Source organism: Eupeodes corollae, chromosome 2, assembly GCF_945859685.1.
Source record: "Eupeodes corollae chromosome 2, idEupCoro1.1, whole genome shotgun sequence".
NCBI classification, from domain to species: Eukaryota; Metazoa; Arthropoda; class Insecta; order Diptera; family Syrphidae; genus Eupeodes; species Eupeodes corollae.
In genome coordinates this window covers 83,278,389-83,296,140 of record NC_079148.1, presented here as the reverse complement: position 1 = coordinate 83,296,140, position 17,752 = coordinate 83,278,389, and the positions used below count along the sequence as shown (strand labels likewise).

General features: G+C 32.1%; 1 protein-coding gene across 11 annotated transcripts in view; it reads left to right on the top strand.

Moving 5' to 3' along the window:
• Positions 1-17,752, top strand: part of LOC129945731 (unconventional myosin-IXa-like) — a 45,910-nt gene that overhangs the window by 19,018 nt on the left and 9,140 nt on the right. For 9 of the 11 annotated variants that reach the window (XM_056055608.1, XM_056055602.1, XM_056055603.1 and 6 more), the window contains 15 exons: positions 2,929-3,164; positions 3,228-3,434; positions 3,503-3,583; positions 3,652-4,158; positions 4,320-4,478; positions 4,543-4,685; positions 4,755-4,890; positions 4,949-5,214; positions 8,911-9,162; positions 9,358-9,544; positions 9,604-9,687; positions 9,744-9,927; positions 12,554-12,912; positions 12,975-13,033; positions 13,097-13,444. In XM_056055608.1, coding sequence (XP_055911583.1) covers positions 2,929-3,164; positions 3,228-3,434; positions 3,503-3,583; positions 3,652-4,158; positions 4,320-4,478; positions 4,543-4,685; positions 4,755-4,890; positions 4,949-5,214; positions 8,911-9,162; positions 9,358-9,544; positions 9,604-9,687; positions 9,744-9,927; positions 12,554-12,912; positions 12,975-13,033; positions 13,097-13,444 — 3,208 coding nt within the window. Of the gene's footprint in view, positions 1-2,928; positions 3,165-3,227; positions 3,435-3,502; positions 3,584-3,651; positions 4,159-4,319; positions 4,479-4,542; positions 4,686-4,754; positions 4,891-4,948; positions 5,215-8,621; positions 8,670-8,910; positions 9,163-9,357; positions 9,545-9,603; positions 9,688-9,743; positions 9,928-12,553; positions 12,913-12,974; positions 13,034-13,096; positions 13,445-17,752 lie in introns of all 11 variants that reach the window. The other 2 variants (XM_056055611.1, XM_056055612.1) reach the window with 2 other exon arrangements.

The following is a 17,752-nucleotide window of genomic DNA, read 5'->3' as shown; positions in this document are numbered from 1 at the left end:
CATTACATAAAGTTACAGCTAACAGCTTATTAAAAGCTTTGAACACATACCCTGAGATAGATTTTCGGTGATTTATGTCATTTCCCCAATCCGTTCCTGTGAACCTTGCAAAGACAATCCGTCATCTGTCTTGGAATATAGTCTTTGGTTTTCTTGATATGCCTTAAAATGCGTTTTAAATGTTTCCAGTGAGTTTCTGTGTAATCAACCAATCAGTTCTTTGTACAGGTATTTAGTGTCTATTTTGTTACCTTTGGGCATTTGCAAATTGTATTCCATTCCTCGTCAACAAATTTTTAAAATACTCCTTTTGACTCAACGTCATTCCGCTTGCACTTCGTTTGATGTGTATGCCAAGGAAATGTTGAACTTCATTCATGTCTTTCATTTGAAATTCCTTGGATAGAACTTTCTTTACGTCGTCTATTTCTTTTTCTTCTTTTCCAACGATTAATGGGTCATCGACATAAATCAATATGAACAATTGGTTTTCTTTCTTTATTCTTGTTTAAAGACAATAGCCTGAATTTGTTCTTCGGAAACCAATTGAAATGATAAGTTTATGAAATCGCTGGTTCCACATTCTTGAAGCTTATTTTGAATCATACAATGATTTATTTAATTTGCAAACGAGATTGCCTGTTTCAAAACCTTCCGGTTGCAGCATATAGACTTCTTTATTTATGTTGCCATTCAAGAATGCAGACTTCACGTCCATCTTATGAATATAAATGCCAATTTTGTTCGCTACAGCTAAAATTACTCGTACAGTCGTTAGTTTTGCTACAGGAGCATATGCTTCGGTATAGTCGAAATCAATCCGTTGGGCAAAACTTGTGGCATTATTTTGAATAACCATTTATTGCCTATGGCCTTTTTGAAATAGGAAGATCTGTTAACGTCCAGGTATGAGCTTCTTTCAAAGATGTTAACACCTCCTCAATCTCATTCATTTGTTCCAGTCGTTGCTCTTCTTTGCATCATCAATTGAGGTTGGCACATTATCAACAAAACTTTCAGCATTTAAAGCATAGACAATGTGAGTTGTCATATCAAATTCCTTGAATCTCACAGGTAGTTTGCTGATTCGCTTACGTATTTGATGGTCATCATTAAAATTACGTCACTTGCTATGACAATTTTATTTGAGACAGGGTTCAAACAAAATGTATACTCAATGAATTTACTAAGCACTTTATTTTTGCATTTCATCAAGTAAGCCACTGCAAAATGAGTAAAATCATCAATAAATATGACAACATACCTCTTGCCATCATAAGTTATTGGTGTTATGGGTCCAACAACGTCCCTTTGAATTAGCTCTAAAATACTTTTATTTGGACTTCGATGTGGTTTTCTGGCTACACAAGACTCACAAAAAGTCCTTGTCATCGTTTTCCAGTATATACAAGCCATCTACCGTTCCAGCATACTTCAATTTTAAAATTTCAGCAATATTCGAGTGTCCCATAAACCAAGACTTTTCGCAGTACTCATACCAGAAAACCCAAATTTGTGAACTTCAATGCATACTTCATACAGCTTATCATTGCTAACAGCCCCAGTCAAGAGATGTTTTCCTTTCTAAAAAACAAGATAATTCTTTTACGAATAAAACATCTTCGATATCACCAGTACTTTTCTTCTCATTAACGTATAAATTTCCTGATATAGCTCCAATTTTAGTTGCGATTGGATGCACTCTGATATTTGAATTGGATTTTCTAATGTCTTACACATCATCAAATATTGTGCGTCATTGATTATGTGGTCGGTTGCTCCGGAATCCAAGTAAAAATGTTAATAACTTTGAGCTTCATCTTTTAGACTTTTCAGCATCAGTTGTACTTATTTTGGCTTTTCCAACATATTTTTTTTTCATTTTGTTCTCTTCGATTTTTGCACTCAAAACGCTTGTGCCCAAGCTTTTCGCAATTGAAGCATTATATTTTTCTCTTCGTATATATTGCTATTGATTCTTACTGATTCTTGAATTTCTGGATCTGATTTTTTTAGTTTTATCTAAGATCCGACTTTTTGACAAAATCAATTGTCAACTTCTATATTTCAATCTTTTCCAAAATGTTATCATATATTATTTATTCATAAACTTTCACTACCTTATAAGATTTATCTTAATGTGTTAGTAACAATTACCAATAAACTAAACTTAACTAAATAGTGTGTTTAATGAAGTTGGCAATGTACGTAATAGGTGACAAACAACTTCAGCATTTTCTAATTTTGCTTCTGTTGAACTCAAATCTCGAATCAACTTGTCAAATTTAAGGAGTTGTTGATGCATGTCTCCTCATTCTGAACACTTGAGGCTCAGTAACCTGTTCCGCAAAAAACTTGCGAAGCAACTTACCAAAAATGTCTTTAGCCGTTAATTTGTCCTTTATATACTCTAGGTGAATATCTGCTATACGATGGATTATTTCTTTTAATTGCATTTCTTTTTCCTGCATCTGCTTCCGCTTCGAGAATCGTCTCCAAATCTTTGAAAACAAATGTTTCTCAAGCACGGCTATCAATCGGAATTTCTAATTGTTGAAATTTGTCCCATCAAACAATCAGATTTTATACTTCTCTCCACATTTCTACCCAAGATTCAATTGAAACAATTCAGGTATAAATATATAAGAGAATAGTATAAAGAATTTATTGTTCGATGAAGAACAACATGCACAGCAGTAGAATTGTTTCAGAAGTAATGCATACAAAAAAAAATTGATAAACAAATATTTAAGCTATTCGATATTTTTGATTGAATATAATAAAGTTATTTTATAGCAAGTGTAATAATTCAATACAATCGCTCCAAAAATATGGACAATAAACTTATTCGAGAGTTTACAAACATTATGTTTCAGAAATATCTATACAATTAAAGGAAAAAAACAATTTTTTTTTCTCCTCAAACAGACTTAAATGAATCTACTCTGTTGGAAAACTTAAGGCAAAGGTTCGAAGCCGGATATATTTATACTTATGTCGGGAGTATACTCATCGCAGTTAATCCGTTCAAGTTCTATCCTATTTATAATCCAAAATATGTAAGACTGTATCAAAATCAAAGAATAGGCCCAATTTTACCACCACATATATTTGCCATTGCGGACAATGCATATTACTCAATGCTTAAAGAGAATAGAAATCAAGTGAGTTTATTTTTCTGTTTATATAACATATATTTAAACATTTTTAAACATTGTATTTTCTAGTGTATCGTTATAAGCGGTGAGAGTGGATCAGGAAAAACAGAAAGCACAAATTTTCTGCTTCACCATTTAACTGCTCTGTCACAAAAAGGATCACATGGATCCGGTGTAGAACAAACCATACTTAGTGCTGGACCAGTTCTTGAAGCATTTGGCAATGCCAAAACAGCCCACAACAATAACTCTAGTAGATTTGGAAAATTCATCCAAGTACGTAATATGACTTTATTTATAATAATAACGTACTATAAGCTTTTTGTTTTTTATGTCACGAAAAGGTTAATTATAGAGAAAATGGAATGGTTCAAGGAGCAATTGTCCAAAAGTATTTATTAGAAAAAAGTCGAATAGTATCACAGGTATGTAACTATAAAGTGTTTAAAACATACATTTAATATAAATTATGTTTTTTTTATTTGCGTTACAGGGACCCTATGAAAGAAACTATCATGTCTTCTACTATTTGCTATCAGGTGCAACAGATGCAGAGCGTGAATCCTTGTATCTACTCCCAGCGGATAAATACAACTACTTAAACTCCAAAAATTTAACATTGGAGAATTGTAATGAAAAATATGAATTTTCTCGTCTCAAACAAAGCATGGAGATGGTTGGATTTTCATCCGAAAAACAGCGTCGATTATTTAATGTATTATCAGCAGTTTTGCTTCTTGGTAATGTGGAATTCTTTCCAAAAAAATCAACATACCATCACGATGAAAGTGTGCAAGTGCGAAACTTAGATGTTGTGGCCATTATATCAGAGTTGTTGAAAGTTAAACAGGATACACTGTTAGCGGCGTTAACATCGAAACGCGTTAAAGCCAGTGGAGAGACACTCATAATGCAATATAAGTTACCCGAAGCAATCGCAGCCAGAGATGCTTTGGCCAAATGTTTGTATGGAGCTTTGTTTGATTGGATTGTCTTGCAAGTAAGTACATTATATTTTGCAAGTTATGTGCATATATGTTGTTTATTATTAATGGTTACAGTGTAAGAATACGACTTTTTAAGAATGTGGCTTCGTTTCCAAAAACACCAGCAACATTCTTTTTATAATATAAACTCATTTTATAATTTATATATTTATAGGTTAATCATGCCTTACTTAACAAAGATCAGACCCCTCATACTGGTCACTCAATCGGTGTACTTGATATCTTTGGATTTGAAGATTTTGGTCCACAGAATAGTTTTGAACAACTTTGTATTAATTATGCCAACGAACATTTACAATACTATTTTAATTTGGTAAATGTTTAATTTATGTAATAAAATATAATTATTGTTCATTTTGGAATTATTATTTAAAAAGCATGTTTTCAAATACGAGCAAAATGAATACAAACGTGAAGATATTAAATGGAGTGATATAGAATTTATGGACAACTCTGGATGTTTACACCTGTTTGAATCAAAACCAACAGGGTTACTATGCATCCTGGATGATCTGTGCAAGTAAATATGATCAATTGAATATTTAAGTGTAATGAGTATTTTTAAACTAAAATCTCTTGTTTTGAACAGTTTTCCTGGGGCTACCAATGAAACACTTCTACAGAAATTCAATAGCGTCCATAAGGACAATAAGTTCTATGAAAAACCGCAACGAAAAGAAAATGCCTTTATAATAAAGCATTATGCGGGAAAAGTGAAGTACCAGGTACTATCATTAAATCTAATAAACAAATTCTGTAAACTAAGCATTTTTTTGCATATAGGTTGCGGAAATGAGAGAAAAGAACTTAGACCTTATGCGTCAAGATATTGTCAGCGTACTAAAAAATTCTAGCATGGCCTTCGTACGAGAGCTCGTTGGGGCCGATCCGGTTGCTGTGTTCCGTTGGGCTATTATACGCGCATTTTTTCGTAGTTATTTTGCATTTAGAAATGCTGGCAGCAAACATAGAAAAGAAAGGACTGATTATGCTTTGAACAAATATAGTGGCAAGAATCGTTATCGCCAGCAAAACGACATAATTTTAAGGTATGTAGAAATGTTTGCAATTATTCATATGATAATAAATAACATAACAACTTTAACACTTGCAACCCACCATTGCATTGAGTTAAAATCATATTATAAATATTTGTTTGTTTCGATAAAGAAAAAATGCATTGTATTATAAGCAAGTTGTAATTAAACAAAGACATACCGACCAATGCGTGCAATTGTGAAGAAAAAATAGAGCTGCTTTGTTAGTTCTCGCATCGCCCCTATTTACTACTTGAGCATATACTTTTTTTTTAATAAGCGGCTATTGTGAATCCTTGACTGTGTTCAAGCATATTGTGATCCTCGTGTTAAAACATATTATGAATCTGTAAAGATGCCAGTAAGTTCTATTGATTTGAAAGTCAATTAACGATACATTCTTTAAAACTGCTAAAACCGTAATTTTCTATATTCACTTTGCCGTCTGTGGTGCTCTATTTTGTATTAAAACTGTATAGAAATTTTGAACAACATATGTTATATTTAAATTGGTTAAACTCTTTTTTTTTGAAAATAATTCTGATTACAAATTTACAAAAAATGTTATCTAACCCTGTTTGTCTTCCATATAAGCAACCTTCTGAAAGATAAGTGAAGAATAATCATTTGGTTCTTAGTTAATTAAGGATTTTTTCAGCACAATTGAACGGAAATAGTTATTGTAACTTCCCAAAATAACAAAATAAGTTCCCGGAGCTTAAAGCATAATGTTTGTTGATTGGATTCTACCCTTGATATGTGCATTACAAACACATTCAATGACAAAGTTTTTTTTTTAATTTTTGCGTATTGATAAAAATGAGCAAGCCTCTTTGTGACTAATGTTTATGTGCGTGTTTAGTATTCATTTTCCTTAAAATTAAAACGAATAAACATTATATCAAATTTTAAATCTTCAAAGTGTGGATGTGAAATCTATGAATGGTTTTCATATAATTCACAAACAAATCTGTTAGAAATTGTTCCGTTTCTGTAAATAGAATCCCTTGAAATTAATATCAAGAATAAATAAAACAGACAATTTCTCCAAAATATAGATCTACGCTATACTACTAGCAGATTAAAAAGTTTCTATTCTATATGTTTTTATATACACAGCGTGTCCGGTATATGACTCGCTTTACAGTTAAACTTAACAATTTTGATCTTTAGGACTACATTATATTCGCAATCTTTTTTTGAATTGACGCTCAATAGAAGGGTTAAATACAGTGACCGAAATATGTACAAGCATCACAAGTTTTCCAAAGTTTATGTTCACTAAACGTTTGATAAAAGAAGTCTTTCTTAAATACAAAAGAATGATCCGGTTATTCTCAATTTCTCCTGATAGAGAAGTTTATTTTTCAATAATTGTAGGAAAAAATACAGTCAATATTTGTTTCCTTTTAACACCTTATTATCTACTTAATTAAAAGTTAGTACTTTAGTTAGTAATCGTATCTGGCATCAATTTATTGGAGGACTTATCTATTTTTAAAGGATTTGTTAATTTCCAACCATGCATTGTTAATTGCTGTCGTTCCCAAACTTTTTCGATGCAATTACGGTCAGGACTAAATAAAGTCCATGGGAAACTCCAGATTCTACTAGCTTCAAGTCGTTAAGGAACACAATTCGCAAAAATAATATATTCACCGACATCCGAGGCTTATTCTAATGTCTCTGTTTTTTTAACTTGTAATTTTGTGTTGTACAAACATCAAAAGAATTTTACCATTTTAACATAAGCGACTATAAAGCTAAACCAAAAATTGGGGGGGGGCTATCCAGATTAAATTTTATTTTCGTCGCTAAAAATAAGAGATTCCCACTCTCTCACTCTCAGGCCATATAATATGATTTCTTATAAACAATAATCTTTCTTCTTTATGAGGTTGTTGTAGCTGTGATTCTTTTATCCTTTTTGTACAACGAAGCTTATAATTTGCCTTCAACACTTGCTTCACTCTTTTAACGGAGAGGTCCAACCTACTTTTAATCTGCATAGCGTATAGTTCATTCTATCTTGCTTCATGATAAAAAATATTATTTTTTCGAGACTTCTAAAAACTGTGCCGACCAGATAGGCAGCAGTATTTTAATTTACCCCTAAATTAAGTAAATTACATGGCAACCAATCGATTAGATAAGCCACCTTTAAATGAATTCCTCGAGGCCTTGCTAAATAACAAATTCTTAAAAATCATTTTGCATACCAAATAGTGAAATTCACCTCTACAACAGCTTAAAAATGTTTGTACATCCTTTCAATTAAACAAAAATTATAATATTGAGAAACAGAGACCCATTGTTCATTGGTGGTGAACAATTTCTTGCAAATATCAAGTAAACCTTTTGGTACGAAAGCCGTTTTGCTGGTGATTAAGAATTCTTTTGTTTCTATGATGCTTCTGGAGTTTATTATTAATCCGAGAAGATGTATGTGGGAACAAATTGCTTTATCTATCAGACTTACAAATGCGATATCATTGAGAACGAGTATAGTAACCGACATTTACACTCTGTAAAATATTTGTTTACAAATGTCGAAACAATTTTATTTATTATTCAGAGATACCACTTGGAAAAACAGTTTTTATATTTGTTGGCCTTAAGGCCAGCTGTAAACCGAACAACTTTTTCATCGATTTTCCTAAATTTCTTTTTTAAGGAATCTTTATCGAAGAACAATACGTTACCAATTAAAGATTTTTTCTTTCATTTGCGAAATACAAGTGAAGGACAATTAAATTAAATTGTTATAAAACAAATGTTACCTAAAAAAACATTTTTTCGAAATAATAATTATTATTAATTATTGTCTTGTTAAAACAATATTTTGCATAGCGATACAATTTTGTTGTAATGGTTTTTAGACGGCAGCTGTAAAGTATTAATTTAAAAATTAAGTTATTAATAAGAATACGAATTTGCTAAAAAAAAATGTAATTTAACAAGAATCAGAAATATAAATTAAATCGGTTTGTGACATTTTCCATAACTTGTATTATCTCAAATACACGAATGATACAAAATCAGATCAGGTGGAAAAGTTACAGCAAATTCGGAAAATTGTAAGCCAACTTTTACCAAAATCCGTATTGTCTGTAAAAGACTTTCCCGTATACGTCTTAACCTTGCATCCAAACTCTGGCTGTGGCTGTTTCTTTTTTTCTTCCATAAAAAAAACGTTTAATATAAAAATATAGAATATTATAAAAATAATAATACAAAATAATAACAACAGAAAAGCATTAAGTTCCTTGGCTGGAAGATTGTTAATTTTTTAACTGACTATAAATATATATGCACATTTCAAAATTAACAACAAAACCTAAAAAAACAAAAAAAAACATTAGTAAAATTTATCAATTGGACATTTTCTTTTGTGTACTCATTATACATTTACGATACAGCCATCTAGTGACAGTTTCATCTGTAAATCTAACAATAAATAGAATTGCGTAAGTTAAACAAATAGCAGTGTTGAGTGTAAAAAAACAAATTATATTTTTGCTGCTCAGTTTTCCATTGCATGGTGTTGATTCTTATGTTGTTTGCAAGCCAATATTGAATTCTTAATTCATTTCATTTAGATTACATTTTTCAGTTTTAATTATTAATAGTTTTTATGTTTTTGCATCGTTTTTTTTTTAATTTCTATTATTATTTATTTACTTATTTTTTAAATCTGTTTTCGTGTAGTAAAAAAAGTAACATTAAAAATGAGTTACCTAATGCACCAAATCATCTGCCGACTAATGCGTGCCGTAACACCAGAAGATCATGGTCAAGTATTGCATTTAATAATAAAAATTTTCCTGATGGTAAACTTGTCTACGAGAGCAGTCAAGCTGGCGTCATGGAAAACAGTTCTAACAAATTGTTTTCAAAAAATTATTCAAGATTTGAGCGTTCCAGTCAGGAAGTTATGGCTAAAGCTTCGCAAATTGTTCAGTAAGATTATTTCTTTCTTTCTTTTCATTGAAGCTTTTAAAATATTTCAAATGTTGTTTGTTATGTGTTTTTATGATTCTTTTACTCTTGCATTTCTTTTTTGAATTAATAACACTAAAATTTCGTGGGAATCTTTTTTACATACATATTTTTTTTATTTTCTTTTCTTATTGTTTAAATTATTTTGTTGTATAGGAAAAATAAATCCTTCCGTCCACGTGAAAGACCGAAGAAAGGACTAAAAAATCTTCAAACTGTTAAAATGATGACAGCTGGCACGAATTTATTCAATCAAACAGGCATCAAAACTCGAAAGCAGCCCCTTACGGTAACAGCCCAGTTTCAAAATTCACTTACCGCCCTTATGGATACTCTTAATCAGGTAAATTCTAAATTTGGGAACTACAACATTATTTCTAATAATGCTATATTTCTTTGCAGGCGAATCCATTTTTCATACGATGCATTAAATCAAATGCACAAAAAATACCAAACAAATTTGACGAAACGACTGTCGTACGACAAGTAATACAGATATTTGTAAATAACATAGAACGACATTTTAATTTATCAAATTTTAGTTGCGATATACTGGTATGTTGGAAACTGTTCGAATACGAAGAGCTGGTTATAATGTACGACTGACTTATGAAGAGTTTATTCAACTCTACCGAATATTACTTCCAAAAGGTTTGGTTAGTTCGCAAAAGGATGTCAAAGATTTCCTCAGTACTATGGATTTAAATAAACAGCATTATCAACTTGGTACGTACATTTTTTCTAAACGTACACAATAAAGACATATTTGTATTGTTCGTAAGAAATTTTAATAATTAAAGGATAATCGCACTTCCTTTAGGATCATTTGTATACAACGAACGACTAAGTGCATAAACTTCGTCATGTAGTTAAAATCGCTACATTTTTAAAAATATACTCAATTTTATTTCTTAATATCTTATGAAGAGTAACACTTAATTACATTTTACTCGTATAAAGTTACAAAAACGATAATGTAAACTTTTACCTTGCAATTCATTTGTCAGAAAAACTCTTCAGTTATTGATACTTTAACCCATTAAAGACCAAGCACCTTAAAAATAATGATCAATGAAAAACCTTTAAAATCCTGTTTAATGAGTTCTTTATTTGACCACAAATACACTTACAAAAAAAATATTTTGTTTAGTTTGGTCCTTAGATTGGTATACTCAAACGAGTACACTGGTCAGATATGGGTACATTCCTTGCCTAGTTATCAAATATTTTAAAGCACTCTTCTTCGATACAAAGAGTAGTTTGGCACCTCTCACATATCCATCGAAATCTGCTGTGGCATATCCGGTATCGTAGTTGATTTTGAATTTTTGTGGGGAAATGTCCTCCTTCACTGTGAATAAAATTTTTTCACAAATTTGGTGCTTTTCTTGATGACCCGGAATGTAAATAAGTCCTCGTTATGGTTCTGTCAAATGAAAGTAGATTGCGGTTTTCTTTGGTTTGCAAACAATGGAGTCGCTAAGCATTTACCACCATTGAGTTGATCATATGTGAGAACAATGGCCACCACCATTTCCTACCCTTTATTTTGATTCTGTAATTGTTCACAAATTGGTCATGAAGATCGACCCCACCCATAACCTTGTTGTATGCCACTAATGGTTTTGGCTGTGGAATGATTACCCTCTCTTTTACTGCTGCTGACCATCGTTTGAATCTTCCAAGAGGTTCCAGGGTGCCGTAGTTTGTTTCAACTGTAACAACAGCATTATCTTTCCACCGCGCGAACAGAATGTTATTTTTTTGTCGAATTTGTGATGAAAGTAACCACGATTGGCCTTCATTACCATCTTCAAGAATTTCAATTGACATTTTTTTGTTCTATTCTCACGTAACGTAGCCATAAGGTCATGGCTGGTAAAATAATTGTCAAAAAAACGATGTGGTCACTTGGGCTTTTTACTACATCCAGTAAATCAAGCACCCCTCGAGATCCAAGTGGTAAACACTTATTGCTTGGAATTACATTTTTGGCACCGCAATATATGTCAAAGTTATAGCAATATCCATCGCTACTGCACAACATCCACTCCTTAGAGCCAAAACGGACATGCTTTCCACGGATAAACTGCTTTGCGAAATGGTGACCAAAGTATTTGATCATAGCCTCATCAATCGATAGTTTGTCATGAAAAAAAAAAAAACAATTTTTGATAGTTATTGCAAATTGATTTTTATCAATGGTCGAACCTTCGCCATTTTATCGATCTGATCAAGGCATGCATTGTATAAAATGCTTGATTTCCTTGAAGCGATTGCGGGACATGGCGTTAGCAACCAAAGGAATTCTTGTGTATTCGTCTAGGCACCAATACAAATTTTCTTGAGGAAATTTTCTCAGATCCCTTGGCCAAGCAAGTGGGATATCGTCTTCACTGGCAAATTCATCGGTGACTTAAACCTCTACTGCTACTGGTATGTCAACAGGAATATGGGAATCAAGCAAGTCATCCTCACATAAAAAACACAAGGCCCAAACGTTGACCAAATAACTTCAAAATCGCTTTCAACCTCAAAGAAATTATTCATAATGTCCAAATACATTTCCATGCTTGCTTTCACATTCAGAGAAATTTAAATCAAAGCTACTTTCCGAGAAAAATTAAACTGAAATTTTCAAAAATACTGTACTCAATTGAGTACAGTGGTAGCTAATGGGTTGAATTGAAAAAAAAAATAAAGTTTACGTATATTCTAAACAAGAAATCTTACCATGCCATGAGCGAGTATTTTACATTAATGGGTATTAAGTAAGAGCTCCAAATATCGATTTTTTTTTCATTTCCATAGCAAGAAATAAAATAATCTCCCTAATACTCATGCGTAGTACTCGTGGCATGATGGTTAGTGCATTGTATCCATTTTGAACCCTTCATCGGTGTCAGGTGTGATTGGATTTTCGTCTCGAACATCAAAAATCCTTCACGATACTCCAAAATGACTCATCTATAATGATAAGATCTTGATTAGGAGTATATTTTCCTAGTACAAGTGAAGTATCCATATGCAACCCTTCATCGATCTTGAGGGTTGATAAAGGATCAGGTGATGGTTTTGGGTGTGATTTGAGTAATTCTTGTCATGAAAAGTGCTTTCTCAAATTAGTGCTTTCTCGGATTCGGCTTAAAATTGTAGGTCCTCTTCATTCCTGACAACTTTACTCGCATACAGGAATGGTTGAGAGTTGTAAGTCACTATGTAATAGTTTTCAATGGGCTGTTGCACCATCTAATTTTTGTTTTATTTTTTATATAACTTATCAGTATCAGGTACATATATAAGTATTTACAAAAATTTTTGTTCATTTCATAATAATTAATATTTCATACAGGTGCAACAAAAATTTATATGAGGGAATCCCAAAAAATGCGCTTAGATATAAAACTTCATACAAAAATCATCGATAGTATTGTTTTAATCCAAAGATGGTTTCGCGGTATTCTTCAACGAAATAAGTTTTTACTTTATAAACGTGCGGCGTTAACAATACAATCCTATTGGAGAATGACACTAGCTCAAGAAAAACTAACGAGCAACCGTCAACGATGGAGTGCAGCAGTAATTATTCAATCATATTGGAAAATGTATAAACAAAAGACTTGGTACCACAAACTAAGGGTTAGTATTGTGATAGTACAGGCACATTCTCGGGGAACGATAGCAAGGTTGCGTTATAGAAGTCACAAAATGGTTGGTGAAATTTTGTTTTCAAATATAGTATTGTAATATATTTGTTTTTTTTTTTTTAATAGCGCTTGCAAAAAGAGAGAAGCCGACTGCGATGTACACAAAGTCTACCCAGTACTGATAGGTAAAATTTGCTAACTATTTTATTATTTTCAGGAAATGAAATACATTTTTTGTTACTTGGCAGAACGTTCAGTGAACTCTATAAAACGAAGGATGTCAAATGTTCATATCAAAAACCGCATCACAGTCTGGATAGTGAATTCGACGAACCAGCTGTACAGCATAATCTAGAAGCAACACTTCTTGAATCACAAAATAATGATGTACTACAGAAGGCTGGAAATCAATTGAGAAACCTCATGATTTTATCAGGCAACAATAACCGATCTATTCCTGTTGGAAATGATTTACATCAGAACTTTGATATTAAACTACATCTTAAGCAGAACTCTACAGACAACATTGAAAAATTATATCCCAGTAATGAGTCAGCCGCGAGTTTTATTGAAAACAATACAGCAAATTATAAAAGGTATGTTTATGTACTGCTTAAAGTATTAAATAATATTATTAACCGTGTTGTTAATAATGACCTTTTTGACATGTAAATTATGCCAAAAGTAGCTTTACTTTCTCCAAGTTTTGTCAGTTATATCAGTTTCTCCGGATTTATCGCCTTAAAAATTGTTGTTTTACTTAGTAATTGTACATATTTTTATGGTTGATTCTCTGTGATTTTGCTTTTGTGATTATTGATCATATATTGGTTTGTGTGAATGTGTAATAAATTGTGTATTGTTTGAATTGTTTTCAATTTTAGTGTAAATATTATGTAGTTAATTTAATGGGCCATATAATGACAAACTAAGTGTAATGTGTGTATTTGTATTGTGTGATTGAATGTTATAATTATGTAATTTGTGTTAACTATACTCCATCAGAATCAATTATTGATGTTTGACGAATGTGAACGAAAATAGTTTCATTTCATCAAAGAGAATGTGGAGCCCCCTAATTTAAGCACAGCGAAAGAGCATAAACAATGATCGGCAAGTTTATAATTTTAAGATCTCAGAGATTTCCGTATTGTCAAACTAAATTTCTCATATTAGGGTGTTTTGTTCAAATTTCGTGAGTGTACTTTCAGTATACAGGTACAGTTTACAGTTTACAGTTTTATTATTAATTTACTCAGTAAGATACAATATCTTATAAGCTAGAGTAACTATCAGTATCGCAATACTATAATATAAAACAAAAAATGTATGCTATAGTGACATATTACTTACAGTAAGCTAATCTGTTAGATTATATAAGCATTTGAGCAAGTATATTTCAATTATAAAGTTATTAAAAAATAAATTTTTAAAATATTTAATAATTTACAAATAGCAGAAAAAAAATAATTTACAAAAAATCATCAGCTTCCTCATCATCATCATCATTAATGTGTCCCAAAGTATTTCTTTAGATCTCTTCCAAACTGTGTTCTACAGCTTATCATTCTAATAGAACGAGGTAGAGAATTCCATAGTCGAATTGCATGTACATAAAACTGACGTTCCGATACTAAATACGAGTAGCGAACTGGAATGAGATCACACGATCTATTCGATTGTGGAAATTTAATTTTACTATATAAATATTCCGGTTGACGGGATTGCATTAGATTGTGAAGAAAGGTTAATGTGCGATATCTAAATAAGTTGTCTAACGATATACCATACATCGATTTTGAAAAATGTGATATATGTTCATATCTTCGTATACCATTCTACATAGCGAGTTATGCTGTTGAAAGCAACATTTAGCCTTCGTTTGTGCTCATAGTCACAATTGCTAAAAACCTCGCTGCAGTAGAGCATAATAGAGATGATCAAAGCTTTAGCTAAAATCAAACGAGTTTTTAAGGGCGTGATATGATAAGTTGTCCACAACAAACGAAGACTACCATAGACCTTACCTAACGCAAGTTTTATATGACTGTTCCAGGTTAAGTTTGTATTGAAAGTAAACCAAGGATTTTTGCAGAAGCAACAAAATCGATTACAGAATTGTATTTCGGGGAAATATGAGGTATCTATATTAGTACTTGAAATCACTAAGCACTTTGATTTCTTAGGATTTAAACATAGATTGTTATTACGAGCCCAATTTACAATTTTATTCAGACCTTCATTAACTTCATGTGCACCATTCTCAACCATTCCTAATGGAAAACTGTGGTACAGTTGCACATCATCTGCATGCATGTGTATGGATGAGCTAAGCGACAAAGAAGAAAGATCATTGATATACATTGTAAATAGCAAAGGACCCAAAATTGAACCTTTAGGAACACCACAATGCAAAGGAAGAAAGGAAGACATTGCATCATTAGCATGAACTGCCTGAAATCTCATAGACAGATAAGACCGAATTAAATTTGTTGATGGCGCAGAAAAATTAAAGAGATGTTCAATTTTTTCGCAAAGTTTCTCGATATTGACTGTATCGAAAGTCTTCGAAAAGTCTAAGAGAGTGAAAATGGTCACTTTATCATCGTCTACAGCTTGCCTAATGTTTTCCACCACTTCAATTAAAGCCGTGGTACAGCTGTGCCTCGGTCTGAAACCAGACTGATTGGATGATATCATTTTGTTATTGTTCAGAAAAGAGCGCATTTGGTTATTAATTAATTTTTCTACGGCTTTTGAAAGAAAAGGCAAAATGGCGATGGGTCGAAAATCATCACAATCACGATTCTTAGGAATAGGTATCACCTTAGCTTGTTTCCAAACAGAGGGAAAGGTATTGGTCATAAAGGTTGTGTTAATTGTGTGCGTTATGTATTTCAGAACGTAAGGTAATATGGCTTTTAAGAAAACTGGATGTATACCGTCAATACCCACGGAGTTAGATTTGATGGCTAAGATGCTTTCTAAAACATCAGCCTCATCAACCGCAGAGAAATAAAAACGTGAAGGTAGTTCATTCAAAGGATAATCAGTTAAATGCGACACATTAGTACTATTTTCAAGGCCTTCTATAGTTACTGAAGTGAATTTTTTATTAAGTTCGTCACAGTTAACAGATACACATTTCTCGTTGACTTGCTTGCCCACACCAATGTCCCTAAGATTTGTCCATAGCTCATTTTTGGCAAGTGACGGATCTAATTTTGGTGCGTTAAATCGTTTTTTTTGCCTCACGAATATCACTAATCACTCTATTTCTTAAAACTTTATATGCATGGTACAATTCATCGAGCCTAAATAATTTCCAACGTTTGTATGCTAGATTACGTTCCCTTATTAAAGCCTTAATATTATTGTTAAACCAAGATTGATTTTTCCTTCGAAACTGCTTTATAGTCAGGGGAACATGTAAGTCATAGAGAAAGTTTATATTCGTTTGAAGAAATGATATTTAGTCATCCACAGAAAGGATACCGTATATTCGAAACCACTCAATATTATTCAGATCTATTTCTAACTGCCGTCTGTCGACATTTTTAAAACCTCTAAAGCTGTAATTAGAAGGTTGAAACATTATATCCTTCCACACAACACACAGAATCCACAGAAAACCATGTTTCACTAACACAAACCACGTCAATCTTGGAATTTATAAATAAATACCGAAATTCATCTAATTTTGGACTCAAACTTTGCGCATTGATATGGCAGACTTTCAATCCAGTATGCTGCCCACTTAGGACTTGTATCATTGAACGCAGGGATTGATTCGACAACTCAGCTATAGATTCTCTATTACGAACATTAGGATCAATCATTGAGTGAATTTATATAAAAATCGACAAGGACCCAAATCAGTCCAGTCAAATATAATAAGCTGTAAGACCAGATTAAAAAAGACACACAGAAACAACCAAAACACAAGAATGATGACGACGAATATGTATAATTATAGATGCATGAGAAAGTAATGCATTTTGAAATCATTATAAGAAAGAGAGAACGATAATATTAGAATTATTAAAAAAGAAAAAAAAATATAATAATAGTGAAAAAGTAATAAAAAACTAATAAAGTATAATAAAGTAGGAAAAAAATAAATTAAATAATTATTAAAATAATATAGAAGAGAGAGAAAAGAAATCAATTATTCTGCAGAAGGCTTTTATCAAAATAAGTAAATATGAAAGTAAAATAATAATGTATTTATGCTGTTTACTTTGCTTTGCTTATTAGGGTAGGGTTGATAGATCAGCTGTTTCGGATGTCATCAAAGAGTTCGTGGCAATTAAATTCAGATAATCGGTGTTCTCTACTAAGAGTGCTTTCTCATTTCGGCTCTTCTTTACATAAACCAATCCTCTCATCGTAAAAACGGAAAACAATTTACCAACCTTCTTAAGTTTTAAAGCATTATTCAATAGCGATCGGTTTTAAGTAGTGAGACATTCATGAATGAATACGGGCTTATCAGATGACAGGCCAAGGTCGCGGACGCATAATGGTTTTTTTGTTTTTGTGCGGTGGTTGGCAAACGAGCGAAGAACAGTGCTTTTATCGCGCGGTGACAAAAATTTTACCATCACAGGTGGATTTGTGGAAGATTTAGTTCTAAGCCGAAAAATATCGCGAATAGAAATAGTATTTATTCCAATAGTGCGGCATAAATTATTGAAAATTTGTTTTAAATCTTCCTCTGGCAGCAAGGGAAAGCCATGAATCAGAGCATCACTCTCTGTTTCCTTATGTTGACAACGTTCTTCCGTTAGTTCTATGCGTGTGGTAATCTGTTTAAGTTCATTATCTTGTGTTTTCAAAAGCTTCTTCAGCAAAATGTTCGCCTGTTTTATGATGTCGATCTCGCAAAGCTTTTTTTCAATTGT